Source organism: Ictidomys tridecemlineatus, chromosome 3, assembly GCF_052094955.1.
Source record: "Ictidomys tridecemlineatus isolate mIctTri1 chromosome 3, mIctTri1.hap1, whole genome shotgun sequence".
Classification (NCBI taxonomy): domain Eukaryota; kingdom Metazoa; phylum Chordata; class Mammalia; order Rodentia; family Sciuridae; genus Ictidomys; species Ictidomys tridecemlineatus.
The window spans coordinates 158,896,101-158,914,860 of NC_135479.1; the positions used below are offsets into that span (position 1 = coordinate 158,896,101).

The window sequence follows — 18,760 nt, forward strand, 5'->3', positions numbered from 1 at the left end:
GTGCACAAGTTAAGGACAAAGCTAAAACAGAATTTAGCAATATTACCAAGAGTTGGGGGGGGGATATCCAGCATGCTTTTTGTACATAAATGAGCTTATAGAGACTTACATTTTAAAATTCCTGCTCCAAGCCACCCACACAAACATAGCTATAAAATACTCTAAAGCAAATGACAACTTCTTCAAAGAAAGTGACAAACTTGAAAAGAAAGTAATATATAATATCTAATCATATTTACTGAAAAGCAGTAATTTTGGAGTCAAGAAGTGAACAATTTAATTTCTGCTCACCAGCATGGTATGTATGTTTGAAATGTTGTCTAAAGAAAATTAAGTCAAAAATTCATAACAAATAGCAAATAAAGGAAATTTACTACCATCTTTTTAAATGTAATATAAATTTAGATTAACACAGACGTGTCCATGGAGGACAGGGAAAGGTGAAAGTGAAAAGGAGAGAAAAGAGTTTTTGAAAGAATCATTCAGAAAACAAGGAATTGAAGTTTTTTACTCTACTACCTCAAGCTTCCATTCCATCTCTTTCCCTACCAAAGTTCTTGAGAGAATATTTAGATCAACTTCAGTGTCCTTGTGATAAAATCACTCACTGCTGGTATGCAAACTGGCTTAGGTCTGTCTCTGTTTGAGTGCCTGGGCAGGATGGCCTATTTTCTCCTTTGCCCTCCAACATAATAGCTGGGTAGAAAATAGGGCCTAAAACAAGCCAAGGGGGTGACAGGTTGTCATAGACATGTCAATAATAACCTTTCCAAAACACATTGTTCAAAGCTTGCTGAAAATGGACATTTTGGGGGGTAAGACTGTATAGTGACATAGAAGCCTTTCCATTGTTAACCTGGTATGGTAATTTTTTAAGGTCAGCAGGAAAGGTAAATGAAGTGAACCCGCTTTTTAGAACTGTTGTCATAAACAAATGTCAGGCATAATTCTAATGGTGGTGGCTTTCCCCCAGATTCTATAGTTTCACGTTTTCAACCTACAAAAAGAGCAAGGGTTTTGTCGAAGATCAGGGTGCCATTTCTGTCTTGAACACAGAACGAGAAACTAATGAAATAATAAATTCCTTTGAAATCATTTATATCAAAGTGCATCCAGCTGCTAAGCATGTGGATCTGTTGACATGCATAAGTTCTCAGAAGTGTATAAGCCACAATGAAATTAAAATTCATTAAGGCAGAAAAGCTAGCTTCTTGGGCTGGATGTGCATGCTTTGTTAAGTATCTCAAGATTACAAGAGTAAACATATTACAAATGTGTTGTCACCATGTTCCTGAAAAAAGTGTGATGGCAATGAAGATTCTCAAAACAATTCTAGAAAAAAATGAAGAACTGTTCCTAACCGAACAGCTGTAACTTCCTAGTTGGAAAGGCTGGCTGAACTATTAGCCAATCTTAGTTCTCTCAGATGAAAAGCATCCCCTCATTGACTCAATCCCAAACAGGGAATATTCTGTTTTCAACTTTTGATTTGTGAAACTGCTTCTTTTATTACAACTGTCATTAAAAAAAAATTCAATCTTACAATAAGTGTGACTGAAGGGGCTTGAGTTGTGGCTCAGCGGTAGAGTGCTCACCTAGTTTGTGTGAGGCCCTGGGTTCGATCCTCAGCACAAAATAAAAACAAAATAAAGCTATTATGTCCGACCACAACTAAAACAAATTATTTTTTTTTAAAAAAAGTGTGACTGAAAAAAAAATAAAAAGAAACCATAGTATATTTGTTAAAGGTCAATCAATGAACTACATAAGAATAGAAGGAATAAAAGAGGAAAAGTTAAGTCAAAGGTTAAGATAGGGCATTATCAAACACCCTAAATGGACCTCAATTTCCTTTTTCCTCCAAGACCCTACTTTGTTTGAAAATTACAATTTTGCACAGAACTTTGACTTCTGATGCTTTTGGAAACAAGGCTTCATACATCAGGAATATACATAAAGTAACGTGTCAAACAAATCTCTTATGAAGTTACAATTAAACTTAGGGTCATCATTTAAAATTTTCATTTAAAAACAAATAATTACAAGAGAACGATGTCAGATTGAAAACAATGTCAAACTGGGCTACTTCAACTGAACTGCATTATGTTAGGTCAATAATAATTTACTGGATAATTTTGTTCTTAGAAGTGAAGGGAAATTCTAGTTCTCCAACAACATAATATAGCACAAACCCAGTTGGAGGAAGATGGCACTTTGTTATTTTCATCCCTTTCCTGGCAAAAGTTTTTACTTTTGCCAAGATCTATTATATAGACATAAGGGACAGGGCACAAACAATGAAAAGACAATGGTAATGGATAAGAAACTATTGAGAAAAACAAATATGAACAAGAAGACCAATGGGAAGATAGAGGAATAAACCCACATAAGTATAATGATTCTGAGATACACAACTGCATAAATGCATAAATAATAATTTCTTCTAAAAATTAAATTTCAGAAAAATTCTGTACATTTGATAAGCCAAAATTATCTAAAAATCTACTAAGTATAAACCATGAAAAAATATAATGAATGTTGAATGACAGTATATAAGAAAATAAAACTGGACCAATGGCAAATTTTTAGGGGAAAATGAGTTTCCTAAGGATACAAATCCATCCAATGATCCCATACACAGTGTTTGCTTTGGATGATTCATTATGCAAAGGTGTAGAGTCTAGAGTTGAAGAAAACAATCTCATCTATCCCCTAAAGATCAGGCAATTACAGCACAGCTGGTATGATAATTTCATTAATAACTTGTAGCATAGTACACTGGTGTTGCTAATGCCAAATTACAATCAGTCACAAATACTATTTCTTTAGTTTGTTAAATACAGAATATATTATTTAATCTCTGCTTTGTTTTAATTGCATTTTACTTCATGAAACAGAATGCAGAGCAAAATCTAAAGTCTTGGAAGACTTCCCATATGTTATTATTTATATACCAGATAAGAACCAGTGACTTTGTGGCTTGAGAGGCATACTGAGAGAGACAAGATGATACTGTATGAAGCAGCATTTTCTGAAATGCTATGTCACATCAAAAGAAATACTATTAATCTCAGCTGAGAGAAGAAAATCACATAATGGACAACTAAGACCCAAGAGAAGGTTTCATTGAAAATAGATTCTAACTTCAGGGCTTTATAGCTTTACAAAAATAAATCTAATGTTACCTTCCCTGATAGATAATTCGGCCAACTTCAGAGCAATAAAATGAATGTCTTGAACTACAAGGAGGGGGATAAGGAAAGCATCCTGTACATCAATCAATTAGGCTCCGTTTTACTGGCTTGTCAAGTATTTATCAGCAACTTTAAATCCAAGAATTATGGGAGCTCAAAGTAGCTGGTATCTTTGGGCTAACAGACTACTTTGCCTATTCCTAAATCTCTCCAGAGCATAAAGACTGCAATTTCATTTGGTAGTCCATTTCAGTGCTCAGTTACTACCTGTCAATGCCTACTTTATTTCTTTTCCTATCCATTTTGGAAGACCTTGATACAATGCTATTTTATTTTCCCAGATGAGCAAACCAATTGATGCAACAATACTTCCTTTTCCAGTACTTTATTCACTAGTCTTACTTTTATTAACCATAGAGAAAAACAGCTAATTCTAAAAATGACTTTTGTGTACCTCCTTTCCTTTAATCCTAAAGGGGGAATTTTCACCAGTCATTCAATGATGTCCCGAAATACAGATCTCAGAGCAACCCTCTTTGTGACAATTCATAAGAATGCTTAGGTCTTGAGAAAGAACAGTTTAGTTATTTTTAGGAGACATCATAATTTTCCCTCATCCATATACCTTAAAGATCCCCTCGAAAATCCACAAAATTGTATCTCTCCATTAATATTTATATATGATCTATCTAACATACACAAAAGGAGGGAATTAATCTGATTTAACACAAAGCAGGAAACAGACAGCCACTTCTGCAAGACAATTACAAAAACTCTTCTATCAAATCTTGCTCAGAATTTGATCCTGAAAGCAGCTGTAGCTCAACCACACAATTCTTCCATTTATTTTCTGTCCCTAAAGGACAGCTCACTGGAGGCATACTTTCTCCACCAATCTTCAGACCTAATAAAGTCAAAGTGGAAGACAAGGTTCTCAATGACAGCAATATTATCATTTTGGATAGAGGACAATCTCCCTTGTGCTTGGAATGTCCTGAGCAAAGAAGGATGCTTGGCACCTCACCACCATCCCACAAATGTCAAGAGGAGTCTCAGGTATTGAGACCACTAAAAATGCCCCACACTCTTTAAAATCCTTTTTTGAATGGTCATGCTGAGATCTGCCAAGTCATGCTGATAATTGTAAGAGATTTACGGAGACAGGGAGAAGCCGAGGGGTTGAGTTATGTAGCTCCATGATAAAACACTTGCTTAACATGTACCAGGCTCTGGGTTAATCCCCAGCACCACAAAAAAAAAAAAAAAAGGAGAAAAAAAAAACCATAAATAAAATACAGTAGCCAGATAGGGAGAAGCCAATTCTTGAAAATAAATATGCTAAATAAAGCATTTTTCTAAATTTAACAAAACCAGTAAAATATGTATCACTGCAGTATTGCAGGTACTTTTATTTTCATTTGGTCCATACTGCCAGTGAAGAATAGCTTCTGCTAATCAGGCAAATATAATGATTTTATAGTCCAGAGCCCAACCTGTTGTAGACTCAAGAAGACAAGAATTGGTTGGATTCAGCAGTTTCTGGGAAGTTTTACATTCCAAATTAGAGTTCTGGAGAGCAGAAGGTTGAAGACTGTATAAAACACATCTGGAAAAGCTGGATACACCTTTAAGGGCAATGTACAGATTAAGATGCCAAAGGACAGAGATGAAGAAGAATGAGGGAGGAAAAAAGGGAGGCAGGGACCAAGATAATCTTGAAAAGCAAGCAGAAATTGTGACTCCCTACTGCCTTAATTCTAAATACAATTACTGTACTTATCTAAAGGGAGCTGGTTGAGAGTCTGACCACACTGCAGGGAGGTACAGGTGAAGGCTCACCTTTGCTGGTTTTAGATGGTTCTGAGGACCCATTTCCAGTCTTCTTCTTTTTTCTTGGGACTGGTACACATTTCCGATCAAATGTAATAGGACTATATTGAGGGAGACTGTTGAATTTCTTTTCAAATTCTTCATCCAGCTTTACTGAGCTATTAAAATTGGGGAGAGGAATCAATCAGCACATGACCAAATACTTAAACAGAAAATGATACAAGACATAGTTTTAAGATATTGCATTTGAAAACAGGATCCCTAGGAATTGAGGCATTTTAAATAAATTTTGTGCAAAGAAAAAAAATCCACATTTTCTGACATACTTGAATTTACCAAGTTTTCTTTGTAAACTCATATGACAAGATGCATCCTCTTACCTTAGAAAAGTAGAAATATTATTTAAAATATTAGAATATGTTTGAAGTGGGGAATCTGTCATACTCTCCATTGACATGAGAATTTCTCATAAAGTTCAGTACAAAGCATACCTTATTCAGTTTTTTCATTTTAAAGATTATATATCATATATATGCATATGTATTGACACTTATTAGTTTTATATATATATAGTTTTATGAGTTTTATGCTTAAGACATGTATACACACATACAAAGCACATAAAATTTGAATATCAGAAAAAAAATGGAGATCAAATTAAGATAAAAAAACACAATGAGAAAAGTAAAGCCAGTTTTCAATGAAGTGGTGAGAGGCAACACCACTTTAACTTATAGCACATATGACTAAAACTTCCACTGGCAAGGCTGGGAATCCCTGGAATGGCTTTGACTGTCTCCAAGGTCCCCATGGAGCAATGGGCTGCCTATCTGTTGGATCCTAGGCTGGCTGGTGGATATCATTCAGTGAGACTTATTAACTAAGACACTCTCGAGACAGATGGGGAAAGCTACAGAACTGCTATGCCTAGTAGATGGGAAATGGAAGGTGTATGGAAAGAGAGTAGCTTTGGTAATGTGTTTGGCTTCCAGCTATGAGATGCACTTGAGATATTCCCACCTAAAACTGTTCTCAGTTTTAGAGGAAGGTATGAGAGTTGTGAAGCAGAGGTAAGAAGGTCAGATGACCAACACAAATGTTAAAAGAAAATGGCCATTACTAAGAGGAGCAGTGGGAGGGTAACGGGTAGGACATACTCCTACCAATAAAATCATCTTTTCTCATCAATTAGAAAAAAAAAAGCTCATGCTGATAGAAAGTTTGCCATTAATCAGATATTATCAGAATGTTTTTTTCTTTAAGTCATGAGTTTGTCAGACAATCTGAATATCCATAAAAGACAACTGTGAAAATGCAGGACATAACTTACATGGTCTCTTGGGACTGTTTACATTTCTAAAGAGAACAATGATAATCATCTATGTTTTTTCTCTGGGAGACTTTTATAAAATTAGAACTACAAATATTAAACTGAATTTTTCTTGGCAGTAACTAACTAAACAAGTAGTACATTATCTGAGATTAAAAAGATAGTGTTCACCTACAAATCTCAAAGGAGATTGACAGGAACCATCATTTCTCATTGCTTAGGCACTATCCTGGCATGTTACAAACAAGGTAATACCAAACAGTTGGATCCTGACAGGTCAAAAAGTAGTTAAGAAAGAGCACTAAATTGTAGGGTTGATTTAAACCACCAGAAAAACACACTCTTAAATATATACGGGTGGCTTTCTCAGAAATGATGAAAATACTCATTTCTTTGGGGACAGATTTTTAAACACTGTTTCAAACTTATTCGGTTTCTCACCAGACTGGAGAACATCTCTTTCTCTCAAATTAGTTTCTAATAGAAGTATCAGAGTCAGTTCTACTGGGGAGCCTTGATGCTGGCTTTTTCACCTAGCACTTCTATAACGAGACCTGCTTCCCTCTTGTTGTTTAGACTCAGAAGGCACTGGCAGCTATTTTAGAAGATACAAAACAGTGGTTTAAAAGCTCAATGATCACTTTTTCGGAAATTCTGCATTGAAAGTATCATTTGATAATGACAAATGGGAGGAAATTCATGTCATTACTTAAGCATAATGTAAGCAAAACGAAGTTGAAGTACTTTGGATTTTTAGAATATTAGAAATAAAATATATACAATTATAAATATATTATTTCAATATAAATAATCTTGAGGAGCCAGCACCATGAGAAATAATTTCCATCCTCCCACTTTATGATGACCTAGAGTCTTAGAATTAACCAGACTTTAAAGCACTGTAATTTCTGAGGAAAAATATTATATTATTCCACAAATAGAAATGCAAATATTATGAATAAAATAAAATATACCAAATGCATAAAATTTGCATACTTTTAAGCACTTATGAAAAAACAGAGAATTATTTCCATTCAATGTATTCTTTTCAAATTGTGCTAATGAGAAATCTCAAAGGATTTTTAAAACAGTACAACCAAATATGCAGATACTTTCCTCACCAATACAAAAAGCACTGAATCTTACATATTATTAACAAAATGCTTTATAATAAGATTGTTATTGAAAGACTTTAGCATAAATTAAGTATGAAATGATTCTTCATGATTTTATCTTGATGTATACCACTGCTTGTTTACTACTACAGTTCAATGCACAATTAATGCCTTGAATGTCCTTTGTACCATGAGAACATTCAACCTAATTTTTTCTACTTTTGTGTGCTAGGAATGGAACAGCAGGCCTCCTGCAAGCTAGGCAAGTATTCTACCACTGAGCCACATCCCCAGCTTCTCAATCTAATATTTCGATCTTAGAGCAACAGAAGATGGTTTGAACTAATCAAGGTTAGAGGTACAGAAGCATAATTTTATTTACCTAATGTTTTCCAGCTATCATATTTTATACACACATATGCATACATTTAGAAATATTAAGTGAATATAAATATAGTACTATAAATAGAATACATAAAATGGGCAAAATGTAAATATATTAACAATATCTATCCAAAGTTTCAGATATGAGAAAGGGTCCTAGTGATATTAAAGGATTTATAATACCACCACTGCTTATATGGTGGACCTTGATTTACACTCAGACTCAAGTGTAAAACCTACTTAAGTTCTATTGTGCCTAAAATGTGAATGGGGTTATCACACACATGAATGTATTAACAGCAGGAATTGTGTAATACACTTGATTTTTGTTTTCTAGGGAGCTTACTAAGTCTAAGTGACAACTGATTCATTCGTCCAACTACACGGGGGTCTGTGCAGTGCAGGTGGACTGAGCACTTACCCAAGGAGAGAGTCTTCCTTGGGCTTTGTCTTCTTGAACTTCTTGCTCCCACTGGTCCCACTCTGGTTAAAGGTCCAGCTTTCTTCACTCCAACACCCTTCATGATCAGAGGAGTTCCCTTTTCCTGAGCTTCGTTTACCTAAGGGTATTCAAGAAGAAAGCATGTGCTCAATACACAGGGATTGGGAGAAATCAACTTAGTTGTTTCACAGGTGAACTCTTGATTTCTTAGGTGTTATTTGTTTGATACTATCTGTAACTTACAGAGATGATTCACACTGGACTTTAATAATGGAACATGCAAAGAAGGTAACTAATATAACTTCTAGAATACGTTGTCTTAACAGATTACCACAGGATTCAAGAGACAGACCTAAGTTTTCCATTTGATAACCAGCTTAAAGCAAGCAAGCCCTCTGCTGATACATACTTCTGATTTCCTCAAGATTTACTGAAAGGACATCCCAGGAGAACTATGTATTCCCAAGTAATCTTCATTCAAAGCTTACTGACCTAGTGAAATATATCGTGGCAAGAGATAAGTACCCTAAGCAGATGCTATATTTTAAGATAGGTAAATTTACATGGAATAAAGGTATACACAACAATTAAGTTTCTGGGTGCTGTCATATTTAAAAAAAATTTCAATTACATTTTCAAGATCCTGATGAATATATCTGCTTCATTTAGAAAATTTTATCTGTTTTAACCAAATCAAAAGCTCCACTAGGGGCTGGGGTTGTAGCTCAGCGGTAGAGCACTCACCTAGCATGTGTGAGGCCCTGGGTTCGATCCTCAGCACCAAAGATAAATAAATAAAATAAAGGTATATAAAAAAAAATCTCCACTATACTGATTTATCAAAATAATGAGCCAGCCCATACTAGTAAAATGAAAGAGTTTAGGCATTTTGAATATTTACATCTCAAGAACTATTTACAGGTATGTACTCTTCTGAATGGTGCTGGCAAACATTTAAGTAAAAAAATAATATGACCCACATACCACAGAGAACCCTCTGGATGTAAGAAGCTATCTGGATGTCATATTGTCCTTTATGGAGATGCTTTTCAATGGGTCTAAAACAGACCTTCCACTTGGTTTTCATGTTCCTTTTAGGTTTGTAGCAGTTACTTACCTCTGTCAACATTAGCTCTCAGAGAGGTGAGCATGCCCTCAGACACCAGGGTTTTATAAAGAGCACCTTTGCAAGACCTCTCAGATTTCCTGGAACCACAGGTCTCTATTTTTCTGTGACAGTCATTGTCCTCAGGCTTAGCCTGTCCCGACAGGCTGGTTGGTAGTGCATCCTCTGTGGGAGTCAATGGTTCTGCTTTTATACCCTCTGGCACCTCACCAGAAATGTTCTTGCTGGCAGAAATACTAATGAAATCTGGAGGTCTTGACTCTTTGGTGATGTCTGAGGATTTCTCCTTTGACATTTTCTTCTCTCTTGATTTCACTTTTTTCTTTGGTGGCTTGGCATCCAAAATGCTTCCCTTGCCACTTGAGGATGTGCGGACCTTCTTTCGTGGGGATTCTCCAAGTTTGTCAACACCCCAGTCTCCTTTTGCAACAGCTTCAATGGTATATATGACACTCTCAATGTCAGATTCTGAAGACTGCCTCTTTTTGCATGTCTTTTTGGGTGTGGATTTATCATTTCCATGTCGATCCATTTTGCTTTTCTTCTTTTTCTTTTTTAGCTTTTCTGGTTTGGTTAGAGCAGTAGGGTCCTCAATGATCATAATTCCATGCGGATGGCACATGTGATCCTTTCTGTTGGGAACATCACTTATTATTATCTTGCTACTGGCAGAGTATGAAAAATCAGGGAAGTGACTGTATTTTTGATCTTCCTCTAATTCTTCCTTTCTAATTTCTTTGGGGTCTTCCATTTTTATAGCCATTACATTATCCATTTGTAGCTCCTCAAAATTTCTAAATTCCTTAGAATCTCTTATATTCTCCTTGGATGATTTTTCAAATTCTCCTTCCTTTTGTAACCCAGCTTCATCTGTTTTCTCTATTTTTATTTCTCTTTCCTCTTTTCCCTTCTCCAATTCTTTGATTCTTCCACCATCTGATTCTTTTGCTTTTATTAGCTTTGTTTCATCCATTTTCACTCCTTCTGATGCCAGGCACATCTAAACAGTTAAAACAAAAATGGAGAACAACACAAAATATCCTCATTATTCCATAATCAAAATTAGCTGCTAACTTTTCACTTCTACTCCTCTTTAAAAAATAATCACTACAAACTTTATTAGTCAGTGCAGTTCTGCCAAAGTAACTTACATGATTTAAATGAAAGTTCTGTAGGCAATGTGATACAATCATTAAACTCTAGACTAACATATATCTGAATCATCATTTCCAGCTTCATCAGAAGCTTTTTGTATGAAAATAACATTTGGTAGGAGGAGAATGGGACTTGGACTTAAAAGACTCAAGTTTGATTCTTAGTTTGGCTGCTCATTAACTTTGTGGCATGGGATGAGTCACTTCACTCCAAACTTCCCTGTAACCTTTGTAAAATGGAAATGATCCTATTCCAGAGGATCTTGTGAGGTCTATGTGAGACAAAGTACTTTCAGGGCTTATTTATCCCAAAACTCCCTTCAGATGTTTGCCTTCCTTGCATCCTTAAAGGGAAAAGGAGAATGGCAGGAGCGTCTACCAATCCAGTTGAAATTAGAAATGGCACAATGATCACTGAACCACTGCAAAAAGTTTCAATAGAAGAATAAAACATTATAGGTCCCCAAATGCTGACAGAAAACTCACTTAAAACCACAAAAGCTCTGAAAACAAAGGGGATTTCTGTTCATGTTATTTGTTTTTAACTCATTTGGCAGAAATTTCAATCTGATCTGAACTTACTTGGCTATAAATTCTGCCCTAAACCAACATGAAAACGTTTAATGTCTTAAATAGTTTATCTCACTTAATGACAATTCATATGTTTTTGCTATCAGAATATTCATTCATTTCAATATGCACTGTGGAAATTATATAGAGTAAGATGTATCTACTGTATCATTTTCCTAGAATCTGAAAAATTCCGAATGCAAAACACATCTGGTCCCAAACTAGTTAAATTTTTAATTCTCCAACAAAACTCACAACATTTCACACTTAAGACATTTAAGGGGAAAATTGCCAACTTCCTCTCCAGCTCATAGGTACCTTGAAACTTCAATTACAGTCTATTTTCTAGAGGAGTAAATGCAGCTTATTGTAAAATTAACTTTCAATATCTGGATTTTCATTCATAAATACCTAAGTGCAAGCTCCGAAATGCCATGGCCAAGTAGGATGCTTAAGGTATAAAAATCAATCAGGTCAGGTTTCTGCCTTTGAGTAATTTATCAAGAGGCTGATAGTGCCGATTTGGTCAAGGGCAGCATAGGATGTCTTAGCCATAACTAATTTTATTTACTTTGCATTAGCAACTTAGAGGGGAAAGAGTATTGAGGCTTGCTGAGTCAGTACAAAATCAAGTACATGAGTAGGAAACCAATCTATTTAAAAAAAACCCAAATGGCAAGTTTTCATTTTCACTAAATTCATTTTTTAAATGGATAATACACTGAGTTAAATATCAGATGCTCTTTTGTCTCATTTTTTTTTCATTTTTGTACTTTCAATGCATCTCAAACCTTTCCGGGAGAATAATGTTATGATTAGTGAGACTTGGAAAACACTGGAGAATGGGGGAGAGGCAGATACTGCATTTGGGAAAAAAAAGAAACATCACAAGAATGCTTAGCCCTTCAGATCATTCATAGGAAAGATCTGAAATATCAAGGAGCTATCTATTTCAGAAACTCATATGTAAGGTAACTTTTAGTGACTATAAAGACTGACAATTTTCATTTATTAAACCTAATCAGAAATAACACAAAAGCAAAATGTTAATTCTGAAATACCAACATATTTAATTTTCCCTGCATATTTTACTCTTATGAGAGAATTTGATTTTGAATCAATTCTAAAGTAATTTTAATTTTCCTTTTTTGCCTATCCTAGCCTATAATGAATGGTCTAATAAGAATATACTAGTTTTAGAAAGAAGGCCAGAAAGGCACCCTTAAGGTAAATTTTATGATTTTTTCAACCAGCCCCCCTGGTGGCCTTTAATAGAGCATTTCAGGGCCCTTTCTCTCATCTAGGTCCTAGTTTTTACAGTGGTATGCAGACAATTTGCATTTGCACAGGTTCAACTTAGCAAACCTAATAATACTTCGCAAACTCTATTCTCTGCTTCAATATATTTCAAAATGATTCTCCTCATCATCCCTGATAGAATTCTACAGCTAAGAATGAAATGCAACACATGCAGACATTCACTCTGGGGACATATTTGTGGAAATAGCATAATATTTCTTGGGTAGGTAATTACACCAAACACTAGTCACGCTTTACTTCCTCGTTTCAGGCTCTTGAAAATTTTTTCACAAATACAGTATGTTAATCCTAAACTATAAGAGAGAACAATTATACTGCTGGAGACAGAAATACAAAAGTAAAACAATACCTCTGAATTACAAACCACAAATTACAAATTTATATCACTATCTAAAAGCCAAATCAGACTCTAGAGTTGGGTGTCATTCCAGAGGCTATCTAACATAACCTTCCCAAGAAAGAATCCCACTACTAAAAGACTTCCCAAGAGTTAGTGAATCAACTTCCGTACAAAGACATTAAGTCTATTACTCTATTAGAGAGCAGTTCTGTTTAAATTCTTTTTAAAATACTGAGCAAAATTTTGACTATCCTATTAGTCTTAATTGCTGAAATCAGAGCAGGCTTTACTAAAAAGAATTGGGTTCCTGACCAACTACCATGGCTTACCTAAAGCCACCCAATAAGCTAAGGAATGGAGTTTGAACCCACAGGAGGAAATACCAGGTGAGAAATGTGATACTGGTGCAACTTTCATGGGGCTCCTGTGAGGTAAAAGTGAACAATGTGGGCAAACACAACCTGCACGTGTTACAAAGTTTTACAGGGTTGAGAACAATGGACACTTCATCTTAGCAATGTCTTTCATAAATTATGTTCTAGTCTTGTCATGATATATCAGATGAGAAATAAAACCATTTGTTAGTTGGCAGGGACATTTTCAATGGGGTGCAGAGATGAATTCTTTTAAAAACATATCACAGGGCTGGGGATGTGGCTCAAGCGGTAATGCGCTCACCTGGCATGTGCAGGGCACTGGGTTAGATCCTCAGCACCACATTAAAAAAAATAAACTGAAAAATAAATAGTTAAAAATTCTCTCTCTCTCTCTTTAAAAAAAAATATCACACTTCTGGCCTGTATTGAACTTGTGGTCAGTTAAAATCCCAGATTTATTTACCCACATAATATACTGGTTGGTTTCTCATATATATTTTGTACCTAGAGGCAAGATGTTTTTCTTTTTTTAACAGTACTGGGAATTGAACCCAGATGTGCTCTAACCACTGAGATACATCCCCAGACTTTTATCAATTACTTTTCTTTTGACACAGGATCTTATTAAATTGCCCAGGCTGACCTCAAACTTGCCATCCTCCTCCCTTAGCCTCCCAAGTAGCGGGGATTATAGGTTTGTATCTCTGCACCTAGATATAAATGCATTTTTTTAAAAAAATATCTGTGTCTTTGTCTAAATCTTGGGCAACAATGTTTAGTAGGGTATGGATCAGGACAGAGCCTTCTGGTACTTCTAGACCCCTTTCATTGGGTACTTCTTAAATATTAATAATCTTCGGAATCTAAGAACGTTTAATAATCCAGTCTAAATTTCTTCCATTTTGTTCAAATGGACGTTGTATCTGTCAAGTCTTGCTGAAATCTAGATAGAGTATGCCAACAGCATTCTCTAAGTCTGCTTTATAACTATAACCATACCAAATAGAAAATAAGGTTGCCCTGTTTCTAGTCAGAGTCTAACTAGGCAAACAGAAACAACTTAAAAGCCTACCTAGCAGAGGGACTTTAATATAGGGAACAGGTTGCTACACAGGTCATGAACAACTAAAATGACTAAACAGCAAGCTTGAGGTAACCCAGGGATTAGCACCAGGAGAAAGCCAGAGTGAGACAAACAGGATAAAAGTGTTATTGAAGCCAAAGGCCAGGTGCCCAGTGGAAGGCACAAGCATACTAACCCTGACATCTCTTCACCCCTTTCCTACACACCCTCATCTCTCCCATCCCGACCCCCAACCAGTGTTTCCCACTGGATTCCAGGAAGAGTGGAAGCTAGGGACACAGGAGCAGAAGAAAGGCAGTCTGTAGCCATTTGTGATATAAAGGTAGCAAGCAATGCAAAGAGCCTAAGGGACAGCACGTGTGACAATGGCCTTTGTAAGGGAAACTTTGATAATTCCCAGTTTTCATCTTCTTTTCTGTGAGTTCAAAGATTATTCAAATAGTTTCCAATATTTCTAGAAATTAATAGCCTACATTTGAGGAATTATGCTTACTTTTGTTGAAAATTAGAATGAAATTTATCTCTATTTGTTCTCATTAAGTTCTATTTCTACAACTTGTTGAAGGTTATCAAAAGTGAGATAAATTTCATTTGTGAGGCCTTGCAGTATCCTACAATCTTTTTTTTTTCCCTGCTGTAGGAAACCTGAATTATCATGCCAGGATCATGTTATTCCAGCTTTTTCTAACTAACTAAATACACACTTGCCTTTTTTCACTTATATTTTCTCAATGAGCATAACATTCCTATCCCCTCCCCACACTGGTGGCAAAACACTTTTTGCCTTTTTCTTCTTCTAATCTAGACACAGGCAATTTCCTTCTAACTTTAGTTCTAAACAGTTTCAAAACAGTCATAAGTTTGCTTTGTTTCTTAGTTTTTGCCATATACATTTCATGCAAGATTCAGGACATTTTTTTCCTACTAATTGATACTATTCTTCTGTATTCCTCCTTGGTTACTTATTAAACAAAGTTCGTATTCTTCTACAAATACATTCATTAGTATTTGTAGATTTAAAAAATTTGAAAACCTCTTCCTCATTTTTTCTTTTGCTGAAAAAAAAATATATATATATATACACACACCACAAGTGTGTGTGTGGCAGGGAACAACAGATCGACAGAGACAGACTCTTAGGGATCTTGGGCCTTGTTTCATAGTAGAACCTATTTGTATGTGCAGTTCCTGAATTTTTTGAAACTCACTTTTCCTAAAGTCTAAAGAATATATTTGACTCTCTACGGCATTGTTTGTTCAAGCATCTTCTTATAAGCACTTCAGTTTCCTATCCATTACTACAAAAAATCACTGAAGATAAACTCCCCAATTTGTTTTTTATTTTCCCCCCCACCTCACCATAATAGGCATCTGAATATGACATAAACAGAACCTGGGAATAGCAATGGATGTAATAACTCTAGCCTTTGCTCTTACAGATGGACAGATTCTGTGTTGAGAAGCAGGTTGTCTAGGATACTTACTAGTGAGCTTTGCCACCGACAGCCCATGTTCATTGAAGGGGCCATTGCCAAGTAAGATAATTCATAGGATTTAACTAAGTTTTTCTGTGCCTCAGTTTTCTACTCTATAATGTGGATAATGTACATGTTAATATTTCTTGCCTTAGGAAAACTGTGAAGTCCAATGAGGTACACAGATACAGAACTTACAAAATAGTACCTAGTCTATACTTTCTCTATAGAAAGATAAAAACAGTATTGTGATAATCAGCCCTCTGGGGCTTATGACATAGAATAAATGCTAGAAAAAAGTTAATACTATTATTAGTAGTAATAGTAATATTCACATTAATATCAATCAATAGCATGTGATTGCCTTTGTAGATTAATTATATTGTTCTGATTTTTCATTCCAGGGTTGAATGATTCTGAAGTGGTTGAAAAGAAACATATCAAATGAAATTAGGCTAGGAAGATCTCAAATCAGTATCTTTCACCAAGCAACTCTAAAACACAAGTGGGTTCATTTCTACTTTTGAGTTTATCTACTTATGTCCACTTTGGGTGCATATATCCATACTTTAGCGAACATGAGAATATACATACTACATTACACACACATGCATATATGTGCACACAATTACACAATGGACATATAAGAACACAAAATGATGTTTACTCAAGGTAACAAAAATGCATTATGGGGGGCTGGAGTTGTGGCTCAGTGGTAGAGTGCTTGCCTAGCATGTGTAAGACCACATATAAATAAAAATAAATAAAGGCCCTCTGACAACTAAAAAATGTTTTTTTAAAAATGCATTATGGGAAACACACAACTAATGGCTATTATTAATTTAATCTAGTAGAGGGTTGTTATTAATCAGGTCTTGAAATAGTACATGACATAGTAAAAAAATTTAAATTAAACAATAATCTTCTTTAAAGTGAAAACAAAAAATCATCTAGACATCCTCCAGAGATGGAATCCCCGTGACTACATTCAAAGAAGTTAAATGCTAATGCTTTAAATCAAAAGATGGGCATAAATATTTGATTCTTAGTGTATATTCCCTCAGGAACTACTCTGTTTTTTATAACAGAGGGCATAAAATGTATTCTGTTCACCTTTGTATTCTCCAAGAAGGCATTCGACAGATAATTGTGTTAAATTGAATGGTTCATTAGTTCTTAGGTTACTGACGAATCTAAAATGCATTCTGATTCAAACCTGGAGAGGTTACTTTAAAAGTCTAAGAAAAACAATGCTAATTATGACCATGCTACTGCTAGGCTTAGATAGGCCATCACAGTGTCCTTAGTTACACCTCCCAAGAGCACCAGTGAAAATTAATCACAAATATTTAAATTTTACCTCTGCCAACAGAAACCACACTGAGATTCCTCCCTGTTTTGTATAGTCAGAAACGCCTGGTGGTGATATGCTGCAAGAAATGTGATTCATTCCCAAAAGAAAAACAAAAACTGATAATGTTGATACCAAGGTCCCAAGGGTATATGCTGAACCCAGTATTAAAAAAGTTAATTCTCTTCAAAGTGATTATGAAGGAAAAACTCCATAGAAATGCTGAAGGGTGAGATAAAGCATGCTGTGGAAGGATTCTGTTTTATGTTTCTGGATTCAGGGAGGCTGCCATTTTTAGTTTAGGAAGACCACACTGTAGGTATGAGCTTTGTTACTGGGTACTAGCTTTAAAGGAATAATAAACCTCTGCTACCACCAAGCTTATCTCTTTAAATCAGGGACACTCTAAATGTATTCTTTTCTAAACATGTTAAGATATTGATTCATTTCTTCAGTGTGTCCTTCTTGAAAAGACTTTGTGAAATGATAATTCATGTATTCTAGGATAAGAATACCACAGGAGAAGCCATGTAACTGGTATGAAGAAATGGTAACTAGTTCCAAAAGGTACCATATTATTTTACTCTTAATTATACTTACTTTCGTTTTCTATTATGAAGAAGTCAGCTAAATTTTAAAAAAAAGGCAGTGTGAAAACAGACCTTCAGACATTAATCAGGAAGTTTCTATTTCAAAACCTCTGCTTTTTAGTACAAAACAAATGTTTTACAGCCAAGGTATGTTTACAATCATTTTGTACTGACTTATTATCTGCCAAAACAGATAGACATAACCCTAGGATGACATTTAGCAGTGTTTTCCAAGAAATGCACTTTTCTTATAATTAAATAAAACCATAAAAATACATACTGGTTGACAGTTTCTGAGAAAAAACAATAGCACTGCTGCTAAGAAAATTAGATTCTCTTTATCATAAAAGATAACTGGTCACAGAACACTGGTCTAAGCTTCCCTTGACACTGGAGTCTGGGCATATTACTCTATTTGGTTTGCTAAAACAGTTCACTCAGGTGAGATTTCAGATGGGTTGGTGGTGGCTGTTGTTCACAAGGCCTTCTCTCTGCTAAAATCTCCCCTGAAGATGTTAAAGGTAGTCATTACACACATTTTGTATCTTAGTTCTTCCAAACTTAGGTTTGTACAATTGGAAATGCAATGAAAAGTTCAAGGAGTTTTCTAAAAAAAACTCACAACTTTGCATAAAATGATAAGAAACATCACATTCAAATAAAAGGTCTTCTTAAATGAAGTTTTAAGTATGAGAATTCATTTCTAAAATGACTCTAGGAGGAACTGAAATAATATCAGCAGGTTTATGTTCTGGGTTTGAGGTCTATTAAGGGATAAAAACGTGGATAATATAAGAAAATTTGAATGGAGTCATATTTCAATTAAATACAACCAATAACTGGCAGTGATGAAATGAGACTGGGGAATCCCAGTCAAGTAAGATTATCCATGGGATATCATGCCTTGCCTTCTTCCATGGCTCCCTTCCTCCCTGTGGTACTGGGGATCTAACCGAGGGCCTCACAAATTCTAGATAAGTGCTCTGCTGTTGAGCTACATCCCCAGCACTTTTATTTTGAGACAGCATCTCATTTAGTTGCCCAGACTTGCCAAAACCTTTTGATCCTCCTTGCCCCA

The 18,760-nt window shown here is 35.3% G+C and overlaps 1 protein-coding gene across 20 annotated transcripts in view; it reads right to left on the reverse strand.

Moving 5' to 3' along the window:
• Positions 1-18,760, reverse strand: part of Bbx (BBX high mobility group box domain containing) — a 257,863-nt gene that overhangs the window by 23,211 nt on the left and 215,892 nt on the right. For all 20 annotated transcript variants that reach the window (XM_078044297.1, XM_078044296.1, XM_078044295.1 and 17 more), the window contains 3 exons: positions 9,413-10,421; positions 8,275-8,413; positions 5,034-5,182 (listed from right to left, as the gene is read on the reverse strand). In XM_078044297.1, the coding sequence (XP_077900423.1) occupies positions 5,034-5,182; positions 8,275-8,413; positions 9,413-10,421 (1,297 nt within the window). The remainder of the gene's footprint in view (positions 1-5,033; positions 5,183-8,274; positions 8,414-9,412; positions 10,422-18,760) is intronic.